At 55.7% G+C, this 27,479-nt stretch overlaps 1 protein-coding gene across 5 annotated transcripts in view; it reads left to right on the top strand.

Annotated features, from left to right (window-relative positions):
• Pbx1 (PBX homeobox 1) overlaps window positions 1-27,479 on the top strand; it is a 248,390-nt gene that overhangs the window by 192,592 nt on the left and 28,319 nt on the right. For 3 of the 5 annotated variants that reach the window (XM_026409514.2, XM_026409513.2, XM_077802255.1), the window contains 4 exons: window positions 5,373-5,508; window positions 11,100-11,259; window positions 17,777-17,889; window positions 19,084-19,173. In XM_026409514.2, coding sequence (XP_026265299.1) covers window positions 5,373-5,508; window positions 11,100-11,259; window positions 17,777-17,889; window positions 19,084-19,173 — 499 coding nt within the window. The remainder of the gene's footprint in view (window positions 1-5,372; window positions 5,509-11,099; window positions 11,260-17,776; window positions 17,890-19,083; window positions 19,174-27,479) is intronic. The other 2 variants (XM_026409515.2, XM_026409517.2) reach the window with 2 other exon arrangements.

Genomic DNA, 27,479 nt, shown 5'->3' with positions numbered 1-27,479 from the left:
TCAAGGGAAGACGAAGGCAGCACTTCCAGCTGGGGCCAGAGAGGCAGTGGGAGTGGGCGGTCAGCTGGCGTGGGACCCTCTGGGCGTCGCCCTCGGCCCACGGCCCGCGCCAGCCTGGCTGCGTCTGTGTGCCGGGCGGGGATGGCGGCCTGTCTGGGCCCTTCCTGTGCCATAGCCGACTGGCTGCCTGTGCCACTCACATCCCCATGGTAACTCCCTAGTTAAAATGCGGAGTTGGCATTTATGTTGGCAGAGATTGAAAAAAGAAAAGTTGGGCCCAGACTGGGTTCTTTTCAAGAAAGAGATGGGAGAAAAGGATGGAGCAGATGCCTTGTCTCCCTGGGTTTCTTCCTGCAGTGATTCCCCTGTGCCCAGCTGAAGGTCAGACTCCAGGAGACGCCAGGCACGGCTGACTTGTGCACTGTCACCTCCACAGCCCCTGCCTGGATTGTCCCTCAGCACCAGAAGGACAGTTGCTTTAAGACAGGTCTCTTTCTCTCTCGGGCTGTGACCTTTGAATCACTGTGTCTGAGCCAAGATTGGAAACTGAAACACTGACCCATTGTCCTGTTGGGATCATCTTACACTGTGGATGTGCTCGTTATTGGAAAGAGCATCGCCCACATGCCAGCCAAATGCCTTTCCCAGCCCAGAAGTCAATATTTGCCCCGACTTGCTGACGGGGAGGTCAACAGCCCGTCCTCCAGGACCACTCACCATGGTAGGGAGGGAGAGGAGGCAGACCTTACTTAGAGCCACTACAGCACTCTCTGTGGGGACCTGCTACTCCACAGGGGTCTGATGGGCAGGGCCTCATCCAAAAGTGATTTCATGGAAGACAAATAAAACACAAAGAGGGCTGGCCTTCATAACAGGATTAGTGTCCTGACCAGTAGGTAGGTGGAGGCGGCTGCTGATACTTTGTTTGGGACACGCCTCGTCTTAGCTTTCTAATGCTGTGCAGCAGATTAGCACAGACTTAACACTTACAACAACCAGTCCCTGCTGGTGGGTCTGGGCCGGGCTCTGCAGGGTCCTCGGCTCCGGTCCTGCAGGATGAGAGGGAGGTGTGGTCTGCTCAGGCCGAGCCCGTCTGCGGCTCAGGGCCCCTCTGGTGCTCTTCTGGCTGTTGGCAGATCCTTACCGTGGAGGAGCCGAGAGCTGCGTTCCCAGACGCCTCCCCTCCATACGCAGGTCACAGTGGCCCTCCTGAGGGCTGGCAGGAGAGACTCCACGTTAAGGCTTAACCCACTCTCCCTTCTCATCCACTCCACGTCAGCTGACTGGCCACATGGCCCCAGGGCCCTATCCCGTCGTGTTCCCATCCCAGCCTCTCGCCAGGGAAGACCAGCAGGCCAGGGTCAGCAGGGGCCTGGGCTGGGCCTGTCCTGCAGGGGCTACTTCCTTTCTCTCTTGCCTATGTTGACCAGACTCCAGTAGAGCTGGCCTTGGAAGCAGCACCCCTGCACTCCCTCCACATTCAGCATCTTCCTCTCATGCTGTGGACAGCACGGTGCCACACAGGTATTGCTCAAGACAGGAAAAACGCTTTCCTTAAAGAGAGTGAGCAGAACTTACTACCCCCTAAGGTTTTTCAGCAAAAGTGGGAACGATCTTTCTGTAACATTTTGTGGGAGATAGCGACACGAACACAGACACTCGCCGCTGCTCTTGAAGGGAGTTACCTAAGGAGAGGTCGCAGGAGAGGAAGGCAGCCAGCGGGGACTGTCTGTGACTGTCGGACTTACTCGTGTCCCTGATTGGGCTCATCACTGGTGGGAGCCGGTGTCAACCACTGGAATGACAAAGAGGATGAAAATGCGTGTAAACGTGGGCCCTGCTTTCACAGAGCCCATGACCTCTGGGGACAAACCACACTCAAGAAGGATGGGACGTGGCAGGTAGAGTGACAGAGTTCCACCACAGCAAGCCCCGCCCCCTCCCCCACCCCGGCACTTGCTCTGCATCAGACACGGCAGGCAGCCAGCTCCTCTGAGATGTGGTTACCCTGGAAGGCGCTGCCTGTGGGGAGGTGTAGGTAACCTGTGGCACTTACAGTGGAGAGAGGTGCACAGAAGAGGCAGGGTGCCTGAGAGCCTCCAAGGCCGCTGGTCACACAGAAGGCTGTGCTCAGGCTGCAAAGTTCTGCAGAGGGGGTGAGGCCCGAGGGACAGGACAGAGTCACCAGGAGAGCTCCGAATCTGCCTCCTGACCTGCGAAACCCGCAGTGCTGGTGAGGATGGGGGACACTGGGAGAGTTCTGTGATTGCACGGAATTGGAATTTCAGCTACAGCCTGAAGACCCTGATGACCTTGGATGAGTGACTTATCTTCCCAACAACTCAGCTTTATTTCTGTATCAATGGGCCAATTCTGTAAGCGGGAACAAGCAGGATACTATGAAAAGCAAAGAGCAGAGAGTCCAGATCACGGTCTGTGCACCATCATCCGCAGCAGGAATGATGGGCCGCGTGCTTTCCACAGGCGCCAGCCACCTCATCGTGCCGTCAGTCATTAGCGGCCTGAATGGATCCTGGCTCAGGAAGCTTCCTCCAGGGATTCTCCTGAAGACCGCGGAACTGGCTGAGGCTCTGGGGGAGCCGCTGTTGAGGCCGGGGTGCCCGCTAGGGCAGATGCAAGTCTGAAGCACCTTTGCATCTGTGCAGATGTTCAGGGGGGTGTTCTTACTTGAGACCTTCCTGCCTCCCTGCACAGGGATGAAGGTAGGCCACCACAGGCCTCTATGCTCTCCGTGGTCTAGAGTTCTGTCTCCAGAGTGCTGCTTGGCGCTGCCTCTGAAGCCGTCTGTCTGCAGCTGCACTGTCTGTCTGTTACATGACTACAAGTGTGAATTGATTAGAATATCAGATAATAACAACATTCTAAAAACTAGTCCTTAGCTGCACCAGCCGTGTTTCAGCTGCAAAGAAGACTCGAGGCTGATGGTCACCGCATCGGACAGCACAGACATGGAAAAAGCACTGCTGGACAGTCCGCTGCCAAGATAGCGATGCCCCCAGGGCTGGAGCAAAAGGGACAGATGCGAAAGGACAGAACTGGCAGGACTGGCTTTGGGGACAGCCGTTCACGAGGCCCAGGAAGCAGCAGAGCTTAGTCACACTCAGGATTGGCACCAGCTGGGACTGAAAGAGTTGAGTGCATGAATGAATTAGCAACCACGGAAGTGGAGTCGGAGGGCCCACCCAGTAACGTGGGTGCAGGACAACGGAGCCAGCTTGGTGGAGGTGGAATTAGTTCTGGAAACTGTTGGGAGCTGCCTGGACATGCAGTGGACATGGTGATGGCTGCCTGAGGTCCACTTATGGTCTGTGACCCCCCTGGGTCTCACCACCGCCAGTCTTATGAAAAATGTCTACCTGGGCCCTGTGATTCGAAAGGTTCCCGTCCCTGGAACACTGTGTGGTCCAGCGACATTATCCAGCATCCATGTTTCTTAAGTTAAAAACCAAGATACTCAACTGTCAGAGCATCCAATGGGTTTGAAGTCATGGGTGTCCACTGAGTGTGCTGGTCAGGCCTCCAGCCACCACACGGAAACCAGGTGCCACCCTCTTCCCTTCAGAAAGGGTTGTTCTCACTGTCTCCCGAAACTCTGAAATGTCCTGATCCTAGGGCCCCCAAGGGCCTTGACAGACAGCTTCCATACAGGTGGTGAGCGCATCCAGGGGCGGGGGCCCTCTCCAGCTGTCCACTCCACCCACAGCACGGCCATTCCAGAAGCTTCCTGGAGCGGAGTTGGAAGAGTCCCATCGTGCTCATGCAGACAGGGAGGGGAGACCCGAGGCTCTCCCAGGCAGGGGACTTGGGGCCCGTTCCCCAGGCCTAGGACCCCTGCCTTCAGCAAAGCAGCAGCCAGGGGGTGTCTCAGGACAAGCTGGAGCCGGAGCCACGCGGCTGCCTTCCCCAGAGTCCGGCCTGCAGGAGCTTTCATCACATGCCTCTTCTTACTTGGGCTTTTTAATCCAATCTGTCCAATTTCTGATGCTGGGTGACCCGGAAACTCAGCATGATTTGGGAGAGTGACTTGGGCTTGGCATAATCTGGAAAGATGTGGTCGATACCTGTGGACAGATGGTGTTCATCCGGTAAAATCAGGCACTTTATTGTGTTAATTAATCCAAGTGGGACCCTGGAAACACAATATTAGCTGAATTTCCTGTCTAGCAAGGCCATCGGTGCTTTCTGTTGGCTAAATTGGGAAATTCTGTATCCGGACATAACCAGGAGGTTCCGGAAATCTTTTCCATAAGGAAAAGCTTTTGATAAAAGCCAGAAAGACTAAAGTGCTAATAGAGCTAATTTAAAGATGAAGGGCCCACCACGTCAAGGAGGCCACGCAGGTCTGCCAGGAGCGCAGCCTGCCTAAGCAGCTCCCCGCCAGCTGCAGGCCTTGGCTGGGTGGAAGTACAGGGATTCTCACTTCAAATTAGTTCCATTAGCACTTTTTGTGAAAAGGCAGAAAGATGCTTTCATTCAGAAGTGGCCTCCTTCCTTTTGGCAACCTGTGTGTGAGAAAGGTTTCCTGGGCTTTGTTTTACCACTTAGCAGCTGTTCTTGCTCAGAAGGGCCACTTCTCTCCTTTCGAGGGAAGCCGACAGTCAGGGGTGATCTCAGTCTGTTCCCTGCCCTCTTCCCCAGGTGCCTTTTAAATGCTGCATGCATTTGCACGGGGATAGAGCGGACAGAAAGCGATAACTTATTTTTAACTGTGGCTGCAGGGTCTGCCTAATCGTTAGGGGGCAGTTTGCTAGAAGGAAGAGGCTGCGTTTGTTCCACAGGCGGGCAGACCTGAATGAAGCCAGGGCCCCACGGCAGGCCACCCGAGACCTTGCAAGCAGTTCTTCACCTGTGCCTAGGAGGAGCCGGTCCACCTCACTAGCTAAGAAAAGAGAATTCCAGGGCTGATAGCCAGCCGAGCAGAGAGACCTGGGGCCACCCAGGGCCAGCTTCAGCCTGCTGGGCACTCTGCTGGGCATTTGTCTGGCTGCATTTCCCTGCTATGCTCACCTGGGGGCTCAGGACGGCTCTCTTCACCGTTGTCAGTGAAGCGAACACAAGGCCCAGAGAGGCAACCCGAATCACCAGCCTGGGGTTCCACACCAAGAGGGCCCCACCTCTGAGACTTCCTGCTCCTCCTCGCAGCTCTGTGCAAATGCATCTGCATCCCTTCCTTTAGACCCGGGGAAGGGGTGCACACTTCCAGGGGTTCTGGCATCCAGTCCCCGGCCACTCTAATTCTCCTTTTGCTCAAAAATGTGCCTTTCCCCAGAAGTCGGTCCTCTTCTCTCCCTTCTTGTGCTTATATGGGGTAAAGGTTTTATTGTTGTTACCTTTCCTTTCTCTTTACAAAGGCGGAAGAGACGGAATTTCAACAAGCAAGCCACGGAGATCCTGAACGAGTACTTCTATTCCCACCTCAGCAACCCTTACCCCAGTGAGGAAGCAAAAGAGGAGCTAGCCAAGAAGTGTGGCATCACCGTCTCGCAGGTAAGAAGCCCCAGGCCGCACAGCGAGTCTGCCTCGCTGGGTGTTTGAGCCCCGTGAGGCCAGGTGAGGAGGAGGAGTGCAGAGTGGAAAGAGCACCAAGGCACTCCCCACAGAGCACTCCTGCTGCAGACGGAGGTCCTCACCTGGGGGCTCTGGGTCTGTCCTGTGAGCTGTGAGGTCTACACTGCAGAGGGAGGTCCTCACACCCGGGAGCTCTGGGTCTCCCCTCTGACCTGCTGAGGTCTACACTGCAGAGGGAGGTCCTCACACCTGGGAGCTCTGGGTCTCCCCTGTGAGCTGTGAGGTCTACACTGCAGAGGGAAGTCCTCACACCCGGGAGCTCTGGGTCTCCCCTGTGACCTGCTGAGGTCTACACTGCAGAGGGAGGTCCTCACCCCCGGGAGCTCTGGGTCTCCCCTGTGACCTGCTGAGGTCTACACTGCAGAGGGAGGTGCTCACACCTGGGAGCTCTGGGTCTGTCCTGTGAGCTGTGAGGTCTATACTGCAGAGGGAGGTCCTCACACCCGGGAGCTCTGGGTCTGTCCTGTGAGCTGTGAGGTCTACACTGCAGAGGGAGGTGCTCACACCCAGGAGCTCTGGGTCTGTTCTGTGAGCTGTGAGGTCTACACTGCAGAGGGAGGTGCTCACACCCAGGAGCTCTGGGTCTGTCCTGTGAGCTGTGAGGTCTACACTGCAGAGGGAGGTGCTCACACCCAGGAGCTCTGGGTCTGTCCTGTGAGCTGTGAGGTCTACACTGCAGAGGGAGGTCCTCACACCCGGGAGCTCTGGGTCTCCCCTGTGAGCTGTGAGGTCTATACTGCAGAGGGAGGTCCTCACACCCGGGAGCTCTGGGTCTGTCCTGTGAGCTGTGAGGTCTACACTGCAGAGGGAGGTCCTCACACCCGGGAGCTCTGGGTCTGTCCTGTGAGCTGTGAGGTCTACACTGCAGAGGGAGGTGCTCACACCCAGGAGCTCTGGGTCTGTTCTGTGAGCTGTGAGGTCTACACTGCAGAGGGAGGTGCTCACACCCAGGAGCTCTGGGTCTGTCCTGTGAGCTGTGAGGTCTACACTGCAGAGGGAGGTGCTCACACCCAGGAGCTCTGGGTCTGTCCTGTGAGCTGTGAGGTCTACACTGCAGAGGGAGGTCCTCACACCCGGGAGCTCTGGGTCTCCCCTGTGAGCTGTGAGGTCTTCACTGCAGAGGGAGGTCCTCACACCCGGGAGCTCTGGGTCTCCCCTCTGACCTGCTGAGGTCTACACTGCAGAGGGAGGTGCTCACACCCGGAAGCTCTGGGTCTGTCCTGTGAGCTGTGAGGTCTACACTGCAGAGGGAGGTCCTCACCCCTGGGAGCTCTGGGTCTCCCCTGTGACCTGCTGAGGTCTACACTGCAGAGGGAGGTCCTCACACCCGGGAGCTCTGGGTCTCCCCTGAGAGCTGTGAGGTCTACACTGCAGAGGGAGGTCCTCACCCCTGGGAGCTCTGGGTCTCCCCTGTGAGCTGTGAGGTCTTCACTGCAGAGGGAGGTGCTCACACCCGGAAGCTCTGGGTCTGTCCTGTGAGCTGTGAGGTCTACACTGCAGAGGGAGGTCCTCATACCCGGAAGCTCTGGGTCTGTCCTGTGAGCTGTGAGGTCTACACTGCAGAGGGAGGTCCTCACACCTGGGAGCTCTGGGTCTCCCCTGTGACCTGCTGAGGTCTACACTGCAAAGGGAGGTCCTCACACCTGGGAGCTCTGGGTCTCCCCTGTGAGCAGTGAGGTCTACACTGCAGAGGGAGGTCCTCACACCCGGGAGCTCTGGGTCTCCCCTGTGACCTGCTGAGGTCTACACTGCAGAGGGAGGTCCTCACCCCTGGGATTTCTGGGTCTCCCCTGTGACCTGCTGAGGTCTTCAACACGCCTCCTCCGCCAACCCAGGAATGAAACTGGTCATCAAGTAGCCATTCGATGCAAAGGACCGAAGTGTCCTCCCCACTGTGCTGAGCCCACACCTGTGGACTGAAGGCCTCTATTCCGTCACCACCACACTGGGTGGTTGCACATGTCACGAGTGCCTCTGACTTGGGAAGGCACCTCATGTCACCCTGTTAGGCCTGGAGTCCCCAATGTCACTGTGAGGTAGCCAGGTGGGAAACGCAGTGGACCTGGATCTGGATACACAGGACACACACTCTGTGTTTCCTTTACCTTCCCCGGAGGGTCCACCCAATCTCCTCCTTCAGTCTGAACCTCAAATATCAACCAATTCCCATCTCATGGCGAGCAGCGCGATAGCTCTGAAATCTCCCAGAGAAACTTCCTCAGGATTCTGTCAGTCACAAGAGAAGGAAATGTATCTCCATCAGGAGCAGGATGGGAGAGAGCGGGGAAGGCCACTGGGGCAGACGCGTCACGTGTCACTTGTTGCCGAGAGTGGGTGCTCCTTGGCCCAAATCCCCGGCTTCCACTGCTCCCCACAGGGGCTGGGCCCGCCAGCCCGTGCGTGTGCAGCTGAGCAACAGGCCATTCAGAACCAGAGCCCAGGAGAGGGGCTTGGAAGGGTAGGACTGCCGAGGCCCCACCCGCGCTGGGTGCTGCTGTGGTGAGAGCCCTCCGACCGTCTGTCAGCTGAGGCAGAGGACAGACGTCCCGAGGTGCTGTGACACAGCCAAAGGTCGTCTCCGGCCTCAGCAGTTCTGGGAAAGCTGGAGTGGGGACCACACTCACGTGGCCTAGTGTTTTCCGAGGGCTGCAGCCTTCTGGTCCAGACCTAGACCCTGGTTTGCCAAGCACAAGCGCTTTCCTGCTGTTGGCTGCAGTCTGCTGAGTGAGGGCTTCCGGGATGAAGCACCTTCATTGGAAAATCAGAGAAGTTCAGTCGTGGCCTCTTCTCCTGCTACAGAAGGATTGAACGGCCCTGTGCGTGACGTCCAGGTCTGGGGTGCAGAATTGCAAGCTCCCCCACAGTGAAAGGGATGGTTCCCAGCTGGTCTGTGGGAGATCTGCAGAGACCCGGCCTTCGTGGTGAGACTCGGTGCAGTGCAGTGCTCATGGACATGTCTCGTGCTCCGCTGCCCTTCTCTCTCCTCGCCACCCCAGGGCCGGCCTGCTGTTCCTTCCTCGTCACACCTGTCCCTCCCACAGCAGCCCAGCTGTCTGCATGTGCCAACAGCCCTGCTGGGAGGCACCATGGTGCGCGCTTCACAAAAGACCACGAGGCAAGAGCCCATCTCCAGCACCATCGACTGGGGGACTCTCGGGGTCCACTCTTCCCTCTGGGGTCTTAGCTGAGCCCTCTGTCAGTTAGGGTTGGTTGGATCACGTGGTGTGTCGGACTGGCCCCCAGTCCCCAAGCCCAGGGGACTCACTGCCTCCTCTGTTGTTTCTGGCCAGCACCCTCCTCCCTGCCGTTCTACTGGGTCCTCCTCCCTCCTGGTCACTCGCTCTTCTTGGAGGGCCCGCTCCCGACCTGCTCAGGAACTGTTTGTTCTCTCTTTCACTGGAAGCTCTACAAGCCCTACCCAAGGGCCCTTGACCTCTTTTTGACACCGGTTCTTCGGCAATCTGCTAAGAGCTATTGATTGCTCCCATGACCCAAAGCCAAAGCATGCTCACAGACCCAAGTCCACCTGAAGTGCACCCAGGACTTCACTCCCTGGAGCCCAGCCAGCCTCCTCTCACCCAGCTGTTCCATGCACGGACATAGAGCCACATCAGCACCACCCGGGCTGGGAGAAACCTCAGTCCCCAGCCCCGGAGCAGACTGTTTCCGCAGCTCTCCTGAGCACTTGGCTGTGAAAGCTCTCTCTGCACGCCCAGCACAAACGTGCCTCTGCTCAAGTGTCCGGAAGGGACTTCTCTCCCAGGACACCAGGCCACACCTCATCTGCCTCCTGGCTATCACTCTGCCCCCGGGGTCTTCCATCTCCGCCCGTTCAAGATTCAGATCCAACTCTCCCGAGGAAATCTGTACTTGCCTCCGTCCTGCCGGGTTACCTAGGCAGCCCTGGCCACCTGGGCAGCCCTGGCCCTCGCCCACTTGGCCTCCATCCATGGCTATGGGACGTGAATGCAGCTTTGACATTCGACCTTCCGGGTCGCAGTGCAGATGGTGCTGAACTGACACCCACGTCCCTGCCGGTCCTGTCCTTCTCCGTCACGAGGGCGTCACTCCCATGGCACGTCCCTGCTCCCTCTTCCTCCTGTTCTCACCCACAGCTGATGACGTGGACCTCGGGCCGGCCTTCTTCCTGGAAAGTCCTGCTTCATCTTTTCCTTTCTTCCAGTTTCCTCCCTTTGTGCTTCCTCCCTGTCCTATTTATAAGTAATTAAAAAAAGGAAAAGATGACCCTGATTGATTCACGTAAGTGGCAAAAGTGACATCAAGGTGGCATTAGACGGCAGTGGCCCTGCGTGGATGGTGCCCCTCCCCTCCTCCAGTGTGACTCTTTTCCTGCATCAACAATGAAACAGGCACTTTGTTGTGAAATCCTTTCTCTCTCTGCTGGTATCACAGTGGTGCAATTTGATCTCTAGAGCAGAGACTTGGAGTTTCTGCTCTAGGTTAAACTGTGCAGGCCTCCAGGGGCCACCTGACACCACGTTTTACCTTTGTGGATGCATTTAGAAAGCAAATACGACTTTGCACAAATTTTCTTTGTCTGCCGTTGTTCAGGGGCTGAATATCAATCACATGTAAGCTGGGCTCCATGTGTGACCGATTCACCTCCCCTCACCAAATTGTGGTTTGTTTTCTAATTACACACGAGCACCACATCTTAGTTCAAGATCTCATCTGAAATGTGGGGTTTGGCGCTTACCTCCCCAGCAGGGGTTGGGGTGAACTTGAGCTGCCGCTGAGTCTCCATTTGAGCCTGAAAGAGGTCTTGGTGCAAGTGGGCAGAGGCCCCCAACCAGGCCAGGAACGCTGCAGGGAGAACACTGAGGGGCAGACCAACAAATGAAAGTGAGTTGGGTTTGTGGTGTTTCTTGGCATCTGCCATTGAAGCCTGGAATTCACAGGAATCAGCTGTGGGCTTCCATGTCTCTTGTGTGGCCACCACCAAGCTTTGCAGGAAGCACCCAGTGAAATGTGCTGGGTTGGGTTATGGGGATCCTCGGGGGCAGCACATGACAGCTAAGAATCTAAGTCCACATTAGACCTATTTAACTTCCAAGCCATTGAAACCAACCTGTGCATGGAAACACCCGTCTGTCGATGGAGACTGACGTGGTTATTTAAAGGTCTTTGGGTTTTGATTGTGCGAAGTCAGCTTGGCATTGATAAGAAACTGGCATTCCTCCTGATGCATTGACTTTATTGTCCTAAATTGGGAGGTAAACAAATTTAATATGCTTACCCTAAGCTAAAAGAGTCCTAGCTTAAATGAGCAGATTCTCTGTACAACAACTTCCATCAATGGTTTTGCGAAATTTCAGTTGCCTTAACAAGGGGATCTTTTGTGAGGTGGCTCCTCTGAGCCCTTATTCAGATCCCCAAACTGATGCTGCAGCCTACGACCCTCGTCCTGTGTGTCAATACGCCCCTCCTTCCTCTGCAGAGCTTCTGAAGGATGAGACATTAACTTTGTGACTTCTCTTAAATCGCTCCAGGTATCAAACTGGTTTGGAAATAAGAGAATCCGGTACAAGAAGAACATAGGTAAATTTCAAGAGGAAGCCAATATCTACGCTGCCAAAACGGCGGTTACTGCCACCAACGTGTCAGCCCACGGAAGCCAAGCTAACTCGCCCTCCACCCCCAACTCCGCTGGTCAGTGCTTCCTTTGATCTGGGGGCTCAGTCTCCATCTTACACTCATTTTCTATGTTGGGTTTGGGTTTTGTTTCTGTTTTTGTCTTATTTCTGTTTCTTTTCTTTTTCTTGTTTAAATGAAGAATTTAATAGTCCCTCACGTTCATTGGTAAGATTTTCCAACAGCCTAGGTGAAAAACTCGTGTTCTAGACAGCTCCACCCTCCCTTCCAGCCGTCATCCCCTCCCGAGACCACACTGGGAAATCTCGAACTTATTCCATATCAAGGTGTGATTTTGAAAATTCAGTGAGACTGTGAGAAGCATTTTGCACAAATGAAGGACTCCACAAACATGAGCTGTTATTGCTGTTGAAATTAAAAGCGCACCATGAAGTGGGCCTGATAGTTGATTCACTCATTTCTTTCTTCACGGGTTGTGGTAGAATTTTATTCCTCTTTGCTTCATTAAAATAACCTTCTCCCTAGCATTCTATTTTAAAAACTTTCAAATTCTACAGAAAAGTTGAATCTGTATATGCGTTTGGCTATATTTCACAATTGACAGCTCTCGGGCTCCTCCTTAAATCTTCCTCTGTGAGACGTAGCACGACCTGCGGGCATCACGTGAAAGTGGCAGGCACCGTGGCCCGAGGCCTCTAAAGCACCAGCGGGATCACCCGCGAACAAGATGCTTTCTTACAAAACCAAGAGCACATCACCAGGACCCCAATCCTACGCTGACATGCTGTTAATGTCGGATACGGAGGCCGGTTCAGATATACCTAACGGGTCCTAAAATGTCCTTTTAAAATAAGCTTTCGATCCCACTAACTGTGCAGATTGATGGGTTCCAAGAGAATCCCCAACATGCACATATCAGGCTGTGACCCTGTCCACCTGCCCCCTGCCCTCCCTCACTCTGTGTCCCCTGACCCCGGCTCCTTCCCCTTCCCCACAGATAGGGGAATGAAAGAACTCTTTAGGTTCTTGGTTCAGGATGGGCTGACTTGTGGATCTAACTGTTCTTTTTGTTGTTGGTGCCACTTTGGGGAGTTGCTTTCACCTGGAAGGAGCAGGGTGCTGTGTGCAGTTGAGTCCGTCTGAGGTTTGCATTGACGTGTGTGCTGGAGACAGATGCGCTGTCTGGTCTTGAGGAGACCTTGAAGTCCAGAGATTCCAGTAAATAAGATAGACTCAAGGCTTCACCATGGTCCCTGGGGGCTCCATCCTCAGGTCTCTTCAGGGTTCAGCCTTGTCTGTCTTGCTGTCCCCCAGGTAGCGCCTGGGCCCTGGCTGGCGTGCCGCTCTGCAGGATGCTCACTCTGTGGCACATTCTGATCTGCAAGTCAGGTTACAGTTATTTCTATACAATGTTTATAGCTGTTATCCTTTATTGTTTTATTTTGTTGGTTTTCTTTATGCAAACTGCAAAGAAAATTACCAGTTGCTAATTCAAATTATTCCTATGCCAGTTTCCAAGTTTCAGTGTCACATGCTGTGCTGTGCACTTTATTTTGGTGACTGTGCATAGTGTCACCAATTCCTGAGCTTAGGTATTTCTGAGTGTGCTTCAAGCCATGAGTACTGAATTTCCACGGTGCAAAAAGTCAGAAATGCATAAAACACGACCCTGTGGCTGTGTACTCTGGAAGCATGCTGGTGACTGTGTGTGGGGGAGGAACAGACTCAGTCCCTTGTTAGATGCTTGGTATCAGGTTCTGCCCTTCCCCTTAGTGAACACAAGGCATGGATTGGCTGTGAGTCACATCCAATAAGCTGATGACAATAGAATGAGGGTGAATAATAAATTTAAATACACATCACCATGATGTGGAATAAAACCTCCCATCTAACTCTTAGAGGAAGTGGTGTCTTTGACCCAGACCTTGTTTGTCCACTACGATGGGTCCCCTTCCTGCCTGTTGGAGTCACATAAGTCTCCACACAGTAATACCTCCTGTGAGCATCTAGATACGCTATTTTGTCACCACTAGGCTTCCCAGGCCAGTGGCTATGCCACCACCACCTTCTGTTTAGAAGGAACTGTGTCCAGGAGCCGAGGAGTGCCTGGGCTTTGCAGAAGGCTGTGGTGAGCCTTGGTGCAGCCCTGCAGCCTGGTCCACTGCGAGGAGCATGCTCCAGGCTGGAGAGTTTCCTTCTTCCCTGTCTGGTCAGCCATCACGCATTTCAGACCCAGCCACACAGGCCGAGCTGTGCTGCTGGACAGACATTTTTACTGGACTCTTTGGAAGAAGGCAATTCTGTCCACATTAGCAAAAATGCACTCAGCACTCTCACAAAGGTTATCACAATGCAAAGCAGACATCAGAACGAGTCTTCCCGGCCCTGATAGATCTGCATCGCAGATGGCTCAGCATGATTTATGACTAGTCCTAGAAGGGCCCTGTGGACTCCCTTCATTACTAAATCCTTAACTATTTGTTCTTTCCTGAAGCCCTTAGAAAAGAGAAAAGTAAGCATTTTAACGCCCTACTCTGTGTTTAAGAATCACGTGGCCTCTCACGGAGTGGCAGTCTGTGATTACAGCTTTCAAAGGAATTTCTCTGGTGGCTTAAAGTTCATGTGACTGCTCTGAGCACAGAGTCAGTTACTGTGGAAAGTCTGAGCTGAGCCTTCCAGTCGTGCCCAGGTTGTTGGTTCTAGGGTGCAGGGGAGCCCCTCACAGGGCTCCTTCTAAAGCAGAGACTGAGGAAACCCCCTTCTCTATGTGCAGCAGCAGGCGGGTGGAGAGATAGATGCCTTCTCAGGAACAGCGGTCAGTGGGCGTTTCCTTCTGCTCCTAACACAACCCAAACCCCTGCCCAGAAAGACGGGAGCCACGCTCCAAGTGGTGGGCAGGTGTCCAGCAGGCCAAGCACTTGCTTCTCGGGCATTTAAAGGAGAGATGGCGGGAAGAGAAGGGTTGGCGTGTGATAAGACACCAGGATAGCATGAAGGTAGCGCTCTGCAGCCTAGGGACGCAGGAGCAGGCCTTTGTCCAGAAGCATCACCAGGGTACTCACGCCTCCTGCAGGTAGAGTCCTCCCTGCCCCAGGGCTGCGTGGGGAGCAGCGCTCAGGGCCTCTAGGTGTCCCCGTTTGCCACCTTCTCTTCAAACTACTTCATCCACGTCACTGAGGAGAGGACCTGGGTGTGGCCAGCAGGGTCTAGGTGATCCGTGTGCTGTAGAGTGTACACAGCAAGAAGGCACAGATGGGCACCTGTTGGAGCAGGTGTAAAACCCTGGTCCTTCCCTCTTCTGCAGAGACCTAGAGTGCTGTGTTCTGCATGTCCTGCTATCAATGAGATCATGAAGGCTGAGTTGAGACCCTCAGACATCTAGAGCCCCACCTTGAGAGCAAGAGTGAGACACAATCAAGCCGACACGGAGGGAGGAGGGTGGGGGTGCAGACAACCACACGTCCACCTGACCCTGGACTCCCCACGACAGCGCTGAGGCCCTGTTTCCCACACAGCCGCTTCCCTGAAATCAGTGAGAAGTGCTGAGCTGATATTTTGAAGCTCTTTTGAGTCTCTTTAGAGGAAGAGCAGCCCGGGTTCCTTCTGGGTCATTGGTTCTCCACGGGGAGCACATGTGCACCCCAGGAGACCCGTGTTGTCAGCGCTCTGCAGGGAGCGCCTTCCGGGCTTCCACGTGCAGAGGTGGGAGGACGCCCCCCGTCCCGCAGAGACACGCCGAACGTCGGCAGTGCCGGGTCCACAGCGCTGCCCTAGCTGTGGGGCTCTGGTTACTATTATTCCTTTTTGTGTGTTTGAATTATGAAGTCAACAAGTTTTTTACTTTGTTGTTGCCATCATTATTTCTTGAACAAACTCAAGTCTCCTAAAGGGTTTTTAGGGAAGAAATGCAACCTTGGGGAAATTGCTTTAGGAAATGGATATTAATGACTCCAGATCATGTGTGTGCCCCAGCAAATGTGTTAGGGTCCTGGGCCACCCACTGTCTGTCCTCCTTGTAGTTGAGAGCTGATATATCTCTCTGTACATGTCCAAATATGGCAGTTTAAATGAGCCACTCGCCTGCATTCCTACACCAAATGCAGAAAGTTCTACCTGACAGCACATCTTACCATGTGCTCGTATGAATTGCTGATCACCCCACAGCCCCCTGCAGGTAAGGCTCCCAAAGGATCCCAGCAAACCCGTCAGCCGGCATCAGCCCCCTGAGATCCCCACAGCCTCTCCACCGGAGCCCACACTCTCACTGGGACCGTGTGCCTCTCGGGGGTGATCCACTATGTAACAGGCTCCTTCCGACCCCAGTGCTGGGCACCGAGCACTTGCCCTCACTCCTAGTTTACAGGTGGACTTCTGCCTGGCTGAGGTATTAGCTGCACAGCCTCCTCCTTCAATGCAGCTGCTGCCCTAGGTGCTTATCGGAGAGTCGGGAGCCATGATGGTGTTGTCCACGGCGTTCAGAGACACTGAAGTGCTGAACCAGCACAGCAGAGAGCACCGGGCCGTCTCTGCAATTACGCTCTGACACAGACGCACTCGGACATGGAGGGCGTTTATATGCGCATATTTACCTCTGTGCACATCAGGCAGCCAGGCATCTTTACCATTTATCTATGCACAGATATTTTTTAGATCATCTGTGACGATTGCGGTGTGTGTCTTGTAAGTGGTGTCTGCCCTGCCTTCAAGGCCCGTGGATGCCCTGTCACTTGGCACGGTGCAGCCCTGTGGGGGCTCCCATCTCTCAGGGTTGTGCTGATTTCCAACAAACCACCAGCCAGGCATCCAGCCTGTGTGCTGGCTCCGGGGAGACAAGTGCCCAGACACCTCAGGGCCGAGGCAGGGCGTCACATCGGCAGCCTTCTGGCTGGGAGTGAGCAGTCTGGTGGAGTGGTCACAGTTCTTGGTTCTCGGTTCCAAGTGTGAGCAGGTAGAGTGACAATCACTGCAATGGCGTCTAGGGTGCAAGCTCCATCTCTGAGGTGACAGACAGACTTCAGGGGGAGGTAACTAGAGTCCTAGGTGTTGTAGGACTTAACACAGGAGTGGACCCATGCTGCAGGGTGCTTCCTCGTAGGCGGGGGAGGGTACTTGCAAAGGTTCGATCATATTAATGGAGGAAGTTACACATATGAGCCACACCTGGTCGGTCCTTAGGGCTGTTTACTAAGCCCCAACTTTCTAATTCCTTTTAGATGAGCTAACAAACATGCCAGAGGAGGTGGGACTGGTGCAGAGCTGTGGAGACGCCACAGTTCTGGGGTTGATGCCTGACGCACCCCGGCCCTGGAGAAAGCATCTCCTCTTCCTTGGGACAGCAGGAGCTGCCGATACCTAGGTGGAGGATCCGTCTAGTAGTAAACAGCTAGTTCCTGGCAGGCAGACAGTTTGTCAGCCATCTAGTTCCCCTAAGTGGCTCTTGCTTTTGAAGTGTCATGGTGCTGTGGGTGTCGAGCAGATGGCCTAGTGGCACAGTTCAGACCAGAGAGCTTAGTGGTCCTTCTGCAGGGAGAAGCCTCCTGCTCGGCTGCAGCCCTCCTGCGGGCAGTGTGGCTCTGCAGCAGAGCCCAGGGCCATCCTGGGAAAGGAGGGAGTGGCTGCAGAGCTGAAGCACACACCGTGAGGCACGGGTCCTCACTGAGGGGGCTGTCCTAGAGGAGGGCCAGAGCACAGGGCCCGAGCCCTGGGGTAGCAAGGCAGTGCAGCGTGGCTGACCTGGGTCCCTGGGGTCTCTCCTCTTCAGGCTAACGTGTGTCTTAACCCCACCTTGCACGCTGAGCTTTCTTTCCTAACGTGCTGAGCTGCACAGCAACTTCGGGATAATATTCAGCTTCTGCCAGCCCTTGCGTTGAGCTGAGGTTGGGCTAGGTTTGCCACTCTGGAGCCAGCGGGGTCCAGGGAGTCCAGGATGGACCTAAAGGCCACGTCTTGGAGGAGCCTCCGTCTCTGGGAGGTGGAAACCTGGCCGCTGCCCTTTCTCAAGCCACTCTATGATCTTGGATGGCGTCACCTGCAGCGCCTCTGACTTTGTGCATGCTTGACTTCCTGGCCTGTCACCCTCTTGCCCTCCTCAGCTCTGGCAGGTTGTGGGGAAGGCAGACCGTCCCACAGGCCCCTGAGCTCACGACCCTCTGGGGTGCTGGCCACCTTCCTCCTAGAAGTCAGGAATAACAACAGACCCGCCCAGGGCCACAGTGTGACTGCCCCGGGGCCCGTCCTCCCTGGTGCTGCCTGCCATGTGGGTTCTCCACCTGGGCCGCCTGAGGACGACGGAGGCAGGGGACGGGCTCGCAGCCGGCCGGGTGAGAGGACGGGTCTCCTCTCCCTGCTGGAGGTGGCTGGGAGGCGGCAGCGCTGCCGAGCCCTGAGTGAGGTGTGCTTCCCTAACACCGACCGCGTGCCCGTGTGACCTGCTGTTTCTCCTGCTACTAACCGGGCTCTGGACGCACTTCTGTTTGGTGGTATTGGGGGCTTTGCATGCCGCTCTCGCTCCTGGCCGTCAGTGCGGGGGCCTTCTCCTGTCTGTCATTCAGGTGCCTCACTCTTTCCTTTCCAGGTTCTTCCAGTTCTTTTAACATGTCAAACTCTGGAGATTTGTTCATGAGCGTGCAGTCACTCAATGGGGATTCTTACCAAGGGGCCCAGGTTGGAGCCAACGTGCAATCACAGGTAGGGACCAGCCACTGTGCCACCAGGTGAATGCGCTGGAGTCCAGAGCCCAGTCATGCTGGCTCCCTGCGTCTGTCCAGAGAGGGAGGAGAGGAGAGGGGAGAGCCCAGCAGCCCCACGTGACCACAGCAGTCCACAGACAGCCTCCGTGGTGGGAATCTTGCCTACACTTGGTGGATGCGTTGGACTGTGGTTACCAGTCACTCGGGGAGGGCAGGAAGGGAGCGTAGGGACAGGGACAAGTGACCACAGCAGGTCACACAGAAGGACAGTGTGCTCTTTATTCACCAAAGGCAAAGGAGGAGGACTTTAGCGTCTCCATTTCCAGTCTCCCTCTCATGTGTTGGTCAGTGTTCTCCAACATGAGGCAGTCATTGACGAGCAGGCAAAGACGTTAGCATCTCGCGTTTCCACTGTGAGCTTTAAAAGCGCCAAGCCGACCGCTCCCTCAGGCACCCTCGAGGTCAGTGGGCTTGCATTTCTGAAGACAGGTCCATGTCAGGAGGCCAGCACCACGTCCTGCGTAGGTCCTCAGAGCTCCTGGGCAGCTGGTCGCCTTCGCAGCTCTCAGGCAGCCCTCTGGTGGTGGTAGGAAGCCTGCGAGAGGGCAGAGGCAGATGCCCAGGTCGGATGGGCAAATGCCCAGGTCAGATGGGCAGTTCTGAGCCGGGCGACCCACGTTCCCGTCCCGGTGTGGAGCAGGCCCTGTGCCTGGAACAGACCAGCTGGCCAGCAAGCTGGCCCCTTGCTCAGGACAGACAGTGGAGACTGGTGGGAGGTCCTCGGTCTGACGTGGGCCTTCCTGGGTGTGCTCACCACCACGGGGTCATGGGCGGTCTGCTCTCTAAGCTGGCTGCCCAGTTGGAGTGCCGCAAAGTGTGCTCACTGCGGAGCGCAGGGAGGCAGAGCACCCACCCTCCCCTGCCACCTCGGCCACCCCTGCCACCTCGGCCACCCCTGCCAGCCTGCCCGGCACCCAGGGTCGGTCTCGGGCCCCCTCCTCTCACCATCTTGCTGTTTTGCTCACTGAACGCAGCCTGGTCAAGGATCTGGCCTTCGGAGAACTGCCCGCCTCCTCCTCACAGACTCTTACCAAGAGCACGCCCGGAGCCACCGCGCTCCTTGGCGACCTGGGAGAGGACGACGCGCCGGCCTGTGTCTCTGACTAACTTCCTGTGTTGTTCCTCTGTCTAGGTGGATACCCTTCGCCATGTTATCAGCCAGACAGGAGGATACAGTGACGGACTCGCAGCCAGTCAGATGTACAGTCCGCAGGGCATCAGTGTAAGAAAACAAGGTCCCCCCACCCTTTGTTTCCATTCTATCACTACCAATTACTTCAAGGCCACAGGGCCAGGGTGCCACTTAGTAGGACTCGCCTGAGCTTGGCGGTCGCCTCGTTCTTGTGCTGCGTCGGCTGCGCCGTGGGCAGCATTGTACCCACAGAGCGTGGCGGTTGGCGCACGTCATGCAGGCAGCTGGCACGGGGCTGTCAGACACAATCAGTGTTTGCATGACACCTGCGGCCACATGCATCCAGCCGAGAGGAGCTGCTGAACAGGTGACACCCCGCAAAGCTGTGGTAGGAAATGTCACCGGGAGCTGGGGCGGGGACAGGGGAAGAAAACTAGCAGCCAGATCCCCTGTGTCCCGTTCTGTGGCCAAAACAAGAACCCTTCCCAATCTGTCGGTCGATGATTGCAGCAGCCCAGCGCGGAGGCTGGGTGTGTCTGAGGGACGGAGGGCACGGAGCGCCTTCTCCTTGGTCCTGGGTGCCCTGGCGGCTGCTGACTAGCATGAAAATTCATAGCGACAAGCTGTGTCGCTCAGAGTGAAATCGATCAGACAGACCAGGGGAGCCCAGTGCAGGGCTGGGGCAGCAGTCCAACTTGATTTCCCAGATCAGCCGTCCACTGTCTCAGCAGTGGTGACAGCAGGCCAGGACAAGGGCTGCCTGGAGAGGAGGCCGCTCCCAGGTAGGGCCATGAGTGAGCTCCTGGAGGCCGCAGGCTGCCACAGCACCACCGGCCCGGAGCTCCTGGGGGATGCGGGGCTCACCCGTGGGATCCCGCACGCTGCTGGTTTCTGTCGCTCTGCTTACAGCAAATGAGGGGCGGTGGGCGTGGCTGGTTAGCAAGACCGAGCGGCCTGGACGGAGGAGGGATGTCGGCAGCAGGGCGGCCTGGCCCCTCTGAGTCCACTTCCGTCAAGTCAGAGGTGGCTGCAGCCCAGCTGAGGAGCCCCAGAAGGCCACCTTCCACGGGCTGAGCTCGTGGGAGAAACACGACTCTCCTCAGAGGTGGCTGGAACATAAGGGTTGACCCTGCGGCCACCCGAGATGGGGGCAGATCTCAAGGGGTAGCATGGGGTCACGGAGAACCGCTTCAGTTCTCCAAAGGGCATTGGCTACCTGAGATGGAGAGTCCCCATCCTTGAGAACGGGAGTGTCACTGGCTAAAGGCTTGGTGAGGACACTCAGGAAGGGGGCCGTCCCCAGACTGGGGCCGTCCTGGTGACTCTTCAGGCCACTCACAGTCAGGAAGTCCGGACAGTGCACTTCCTCAGGCAGACTCCTTTCTGAGTCTATGGTGTCTGTCCATCTTGGGGAGCAGGGAGGTGTCGGCAGCCCCCTTGGACATATGCCACGCTCCCAGGACAGGGCTCCTTCCCCTTGCACTCAGCTGGCGATTCTGGGTGTCTTCACGGCTTGACGGCTGGGTGCTGAGGAGCCGCTTAGCAGCCCTGGAGAAGCCACACTGGGGAGGTGTGTCCTTGAAGTGGGTTCCAGGCTGAGGTCACAGGGTGCACGTGTGGCTTTCAGCACACGTGCCTCTGTGTGTCGCCTGGAGGTGTAAGACAGACTTCACAGAGAGCCCAGCTCTGTGCTTCCATGGAAGAGGAAGGAGAGCAGATGCAAGCCACAGCACAGTGGGAAATGGGCGGCCAATGCCCACGGAGGCAGGAAACGGCTGGGGGTCTGGGCTGGGGGTCTGGGCTGCGTCTTTCCTCCTGCCCAGCAGCTCTCAGGCTCCACCCACCCTTGACCTTCTGACGTCATCCAGGGGCTGGGAATCATTTCTGAAGCCCTGTAGCCACACATATGCAGATGATCATGTCCGATGACACAAGCTGGCCACAAAAACTGGCTTAAAAATGCCACTTGAAAGACTCTCTTTTGCATTAATTTTTTCCCATGAATCATGGTTATTTTATTTCTGGGTCTTTACTATACAAGTAAGTGAATCAAAGGCTGGTCCTGGTCTGAAAGGCTCCTGGGGAGTCAGTCTCAACTTGTACCTCCTGTAGGAGGCCGAGCCTGCTACAGTGAGTGCCTGTTTAGATGGTGGCATTGGAGGTGAGACGTGCAGGCACAGAGTAGGGCCACACAGAGAGAGAGACAGGGGGCATGAAGAGACAAGGACAGGAATGAAATGTTTGAGACAAGAAATATAAATAAAATATTAAAAAGTTAAAGATGAACAGCCCTCAGCCCTCAGCAGTGGTGGGATTTCCTGGCTGTGCCTCGTTGGGTGGAGGACACTTTCTGGGCAGCCTTTGCCTGCTGCCCTGGCTAGGTCTCTGCGGCACCATGTCTTCTCCCAGGAGTGTCCGTGTAGGTCCTGAGGGGTGCAGACCTCTGCCTCCGGCCAGCACCCAGGCTGACCAGGTGCAGCGTCAAAGGCCTTGCAGGAGACTTGGGGGGCACTGGGTGCCAGCTCCATGCACACCCGGCATCTGGCCTCGCCCAGCACATGGAGCCCGTGGTGCCAGGGACCTGGGGCTGCTGTGGGAAACAAGGGAGCAAGCAGCAGGGTGCGCAGAGCTCCCTGGGCACCCGTGATGCCGAGCGGCACACGTGGCACCTGACTCACTCGCCGACCTCATGCCTGTGGAGGCAGGTTCGCAGCAGGAGCAAGACTCGGGGCCACCACCTCTTCCTGGTGTGGAGTCCGAGACCCACAGACCCTTCCTAAGGGGCTGGGGCGGTGTCACCCCCCTGGTGCTAGAGTGCTTGCGTGACAGCGCAGCGCGTGGCCTGAAAGAGGGTCCTGGAGGGAGACCCCTCCCAGCCCTGGACGGACGAGCTCCCACGTTGCCCAGCGCCGCCGTCTCCCCGGCTCCTGACACCCTCCTGGTGCTCGGGATGGTTCATCAACCAGACGTTGCCACGAGTTCCTCGTCACCCTGGCTGCTGTCTCCTCGTCTCCCTGTCTGTCCGTGCTCAGAAATCATCAGTGGTCCTCAGCGGTTACCTACGCAAGCTCCAGCCCTGGGTGCAGCACTGGGGCTCCCCTCAGCTGGCCCCGAGCTGCCTGTCCTTCCACCACGGGCCTGTCATGGTCCCCTGCCTGGGCCAGCCCTCAGACACCCTTTGCCTCTGCTCGCGCGGGTGTCCCCACGTGCACACGTTCCCTTCTGACACGTCCCTTGAGTGAATAGTTGAGTGAACAGGGAGAAGGAAAGACACTACTGGATTAAAGACGTGTTTTAATGGCCTTGACCACATCCAGCGGATCAGCCATAACTTACCCGTGAAGGTACTGTCTTTTCCACCCAAAAATGGCACTGAGTCTTCCTTTTTTGGAAAAAGTTTTCTAAACTCTTTGGCTCATGTATTTTCTCTGAGAATAAGATCCCAATCAGCCTTAAATATCTGCAGTTACAAGGCGATGTTCCTGGGAGAACTCTCTTTTAGTTCCTCCAACTCTTCCCTTCCTAAGGGAACACCTGTCTGTGGGTGGCCTTGCTCCCCTGGGCTCCCAGGTCTCCTTCCCGGCGGTGGCTCTACAGCCTCTGAGGACAGCCTGGAAGAAGGTGATGTGACTGGGGATAGAAAGCCAGGACCTTCTGTGACCTTTCACCTGGTGCCACTTCATCTGCAAGGTGTACCAGACCAGCCGTCTAGAGAGTCCCCTCGGCTGGGTCCTGGTGGGCTCTGTGGGCACCCTCAGGGTTCTCACTGCAGCTCGAGCCACACCGAAGGACCTTCCAGCCACCGGCCTCCCCTCGAACCGTCTTGAAGACCTAGGAGGGACGTAGCAGGAGCCGTCACCCCAAGAGCTCGTCCCTGATGCTCAGAGGTGGCGGGGCACTGCCCTCCAGGGAAGGCGATTTACATGGTTCTCAACTGGGGACCGAGGGACTGAGTTCCCTGCAGAGTTCCGTCTTCAGTGCAGAGGCCCCAGAGATCTGGCTGTTGAAGATGTGGAGACCGTGGAAATGAATGTCAGTGTCATCTCCGTCAAGCAAAGCATGCCATTAGTGTCGACGTGTGACAGGAAAAGCTCACCGGTTTGCTCTGCGATAATTATCCTAGTAGAAGAACAGAGCCCAAGCTTTTATCTTTGCCAACCATAATATAGACGATTCTGTTTGTTTTTCTTTTTTCCCATGTTAGGTGAAGGGGAAAAAGAACATTCACTGAGACAATAAATACTATGTGGACCATCAGGACAAAACACCCACCTGTCAGGAACACACTTGGGCACTTGCACATCCTGGGGTACCTGGTGGCACTGGGCCGGGTGCTGTCCTTTTAGGTTCTTGAGGGACCTCCTCCCACCTGCAGCATAGATTGAGAAGATGCTGCCGCAGGGGAGACCACGGGAGGGGAGTGAGTTGGTACCTCAGGTCCTCGTGGGCACCCTTAAGCTGCCCTGGAGGTCCACGGAGTCGGAGTTCCTGTATCTCAGCAAACTGAGTCAGCATTCGGAAAGGGTTAAGGAGACCCACAGGCCCTCCCCAGTGCGTGGCCTCTGATGCCTGCTGGTCACAGGGCCAGGGAAGAGCCGCAGGCTGGGGACAGAGCTGCAGGTAGCCGAGTGCTCTGCACCTGGTGGACAGGACTCAGAGGTTGAGGGCAGAGCAACAACGAGACAGCAGCTTGGGCCCCTTGTGTGAACCCTTTGCTTCTTATGTGAGAAGAGCTTCCAGAAGAGTTGGAAGTCCTTCACCTCCTGCATCTGAGACCAGAAGAGCACATCTTTCCTCCCACGGCAGATAGAAGCAGCAAAAGGACCCCAGTGTTGTGACTTCAAGTGCAATCCTTCAGTTGTCCCCAGCTGCCACATGAAGCCCTTAAAGGTACAGAAGACAAACACAGCTAGGACACTGGACTCACGGTGGCGTTCAGTGAGCACAGGCTTCTGACCTGAAGCATGAGGCCAGCTCCTGTTCCGTCCACCTCCAGTTATGGAACTCAAGACCTGAGACGATGAAGTCCCTGCTGCTGTTGGGGACAGTTTTCCCTGTTGGTCTCACTGGACACTTTCCTGTGCTTGGAAGATTAGGCTAGGGGAGCCCACCAACTCTGTGGTCCAGGAGGAAACTTAAAGTCAAATTATGTAGCAGAAAAGCGGAATTCTGAGCCAAACAGTAACCGCTGAGGAAAGCACTCCCCGGCCAGACAGACGGGCTGGGCTCGAGGAGGCACAGCCAGCCTCCTTTCTGGAGGCCCCTGACCCCTAGGGTTTCCCATAGTGGCTTCTGTTGCTCTCACGCCTGGCCATGTGTCCACACATCGCCCCGTTCCTCCCGTGTGTCCCACTTGGCCTGGGTGGTGACGGACACCTGAGCTGGGATCTGTTTCAGGCCTCTTCTGCCGTCATATTCTATTTATGAACAATGATTGTTTTCCACTCTGAATAAAATGCAAGAGGGGGTACTCCCAAGCCGTCATGGGGAAAATGAGGCTGCTGGCCAGGGGCCTGCCCTGAGCCCGTGCTCCCTGCTGCCTGGGACCTGAGCCGCGCCTGGACTCTCAGTCCCGCCTTCTGCTCCTTGGAGAGAGGGCACCCTGAGAGGGCGTGTGTCTGAGTGCTGCTCCCCGAGAGCTACAGCCCTGAGACCTCAGGAAGCCCTGCACAACACGGGAGCAGAGTCTCCCCTGGGGAAGCAATCAGCGCGGCCCAGGTGGTCCCCGCAGGCCCAGCCCTGCCCTCTGAAGGGAGCGCCACCCTCTTCAACAATCTGTTCTCAGAGCGCATCAGACGTCTGTCCTACGAAGGCCCACTGCCCCTGGTAAAGGGTCACTTTTGGAAATCTCTACTTAATCGCCGGCTGTATTTGAGTTTGGGGAAGTACATTTGCACATCAATATTAAATATTCAGGTCTGTAAAATAATCCCGCTTGACAGAACGGGCAAATAAATGAATAAAAAAGTCTTTATTGAAAACCTTCTAATATCCCACACCAAAAAGGCAAACATGAACAGAGTAGAGTTCTTCCACGCCATCCACACAGACACTGAGAGGGCAAAAGTTACCCTCTTCAGCTACCCTCTTCTCTGGAAGAGAACTACCCCACCCAGTGCAATCAGCACAACGTGGGATCTGAAAGGGATATGGAAATAGTCATTAGCAGAGGTATCGACGTGTGTGTGTGTGTGTGTGTGTGTGTGTGTGTGTGTGTGCACATACATAACTATATTACCATATCCCTTTCAATAACATGTGGACCACTTACACACATGATTGATAACACCATTCTTTTCTAGATTTTGCTAATAACTACTCTAGCAGAAACTATTCTGTCCTTCCAGAACCATGCTGGTCAGCAGGATTTTCTGTACTGATAAGGGTTCGTTTCAGTATGGCCTAAGGCTTACCTAAGAGAAGGAATTAACACTGTTTTCTTTGTATTAAGGATTCTATCTTTTTTTTTAACTTCCAAAATTCCATTTTGAAGTTTTGCAAGCACATGAAACGTCGAAAGAACCTTGCGGTGAGACAGCACCCTCACCACCTAGACCCCGTCACTGACGTCCACTCTCCGGCTTCTCCTCCACGCTGCCCCTTCCAGCCTCTGTCCATCAATCCGTCGTGGATTGCTGGCTTTTTTCTTGTTTTGTTTTACATTTCAAAGTAAATTGCAGACAACACTACGTTCTCCCTCACATAAATGCTACTGGCATGTATCATCAACTAGAGTTTAAGGTTCATTTAGGGTTCTTTTCCTTCTGAGGCAAAATTTTGCACAATTAAATGTGCGACCCCACCCCCAAGTGTGCACGTTGTTGGAGTTTTGGAATGTAGTCACCGTGTTTTGCTCACTGCTTGGCACTTCCTTGCATCCACGCAGGCAGGGTCACCCGCAGCAGGGTCACCCACAGCACGGTCACCCTCGACTCGGTCACCCACAGCACGGTCACCCTCAACACGGTCACCCACAGCACAGTCACCCTCAACACGGTCACCCACAGCACGGTCACCCTCAACACGGTCACCCACAGCACGGTCACCCGCAGCACAGTCTGGCCACCTCCAGGCAAGGCGAGAAGACCACTTATGAGCACAGGCTGCGACCTGCTGGGCTTACTTTTAAAGGGGCTGCCCCCTTTCCCATGCCCTTTGAACTACGTAGCAGTAGGGACTCAGGCTGTTGGAAGTTGAGTTCCAGCGCTTCTCTGTGAGGTACCGGGCCTCTACACTTGGGTCTGGTGTCACTTGTCCCCATGCTTCTCTGGTGTCCTTTGGCTTCAGCCCCACTCACACTCCCCTGCCTTCCCCTGGGCCCCACCTGCCTGCAGTGTGCTCGCGCCTCCCTAGGAGGTGATCTCCTGGGGAGATCTAGAAAAGAACGGTGTCATCAATCATGGTGTGAGTAGTCCACCTGTTAGGGAAGCCCACCCTGGCCAAGGCTTGCTCTGAGAACACACAGGGACAGAGCTGGACAGGAAGCCTCAGGCCCAGGGCATCTGGAGAGTCCAGGGGAAGTCCTGGGCACTCTGTGCCTTCCCAGAGGAGAGCGATGGACAGCACCACCACCTGTGTGCCTTGAGTTCCGGGGCATGATCACCCCACCGATATCCCAGCTGAGCCGAGGCCTGTCTTCATCAGCTGTCACCCCCACTTTACAGATGGCAGCCCGAGCCTGGGAAAGGCGAGACGGTCACCAAGACCACGTGGCTGGGAAGTGGCCGAGCCAGAGGAGGGACGCGGGCCAGCAACTCCTGCGCCTGTGGTCGTCCCTTCCTCAGATGGACCTTGCACCCCTGGTCCCCAGGAAGTGAAGGAGCTACCGCTGCAGAGTGGGGACCCACTGTGTGGCCTGGGAATGAGGATCCCGGAGCCGGCGATGTGGAACAGAGCCGCGGGAACTCGTGTGGTGTTCTGCCGGGATTGCACTGGGCCACACAGGAGGCCTGAGACGGTCGGCTCTTTGACCAAAATCAGGCCTGGAGAATTGTAAAGCACCTCCCAGGCACTGTGCTCTGCACCTCCAGAGGGTTGCAGCTGGTGAGCCACCTCCACCAGTGACCCGTGACCTGCAGGACTGGACTTCAGAGCAAGCCCTCTCTGGATGGTTCTGGTTCACCAGAAGAGAAGGCAAGACCTGCCCAGCAATCATTAGAGGTGGGTCTCTTCTAATCAGGGGGCAGTGAAATGGAAGAAAGAGGAATAGTTTGCCTGTGAATTTGAGAGATTATACACACTAAGTAAGAGTTTCAGAGTGAACAGCTAGTGAGTGGTGGCCTCCCCTGGTCCACGGAGAGGACAAGGAGGAGCCACTCTGCCTAGCCAGGGCTTTGGTCACGGCTGTCCATTCTCTGTGCCACATGCAACACTTGTCATTTCTAATCAGTTAAAAT

This window comes from Urocitellus parryii, chromosome 9 (genome assembly GCF_045843805.1).
Source record: "Urocitellus parryii isolate mUroPar1 chromosome 9, mUroPar1.hap1, whole genome shotgun sequence".
NCBI classification, from domain to species: Eukaryota; Metazoa; Chordata; class Mammalia; order Rodentia; family Sciuridae; genus Urocitellus; species Urocitellus parryii.
This window is presented reverse-complemented; position numbering and strand designations above follow the sequence as displayed.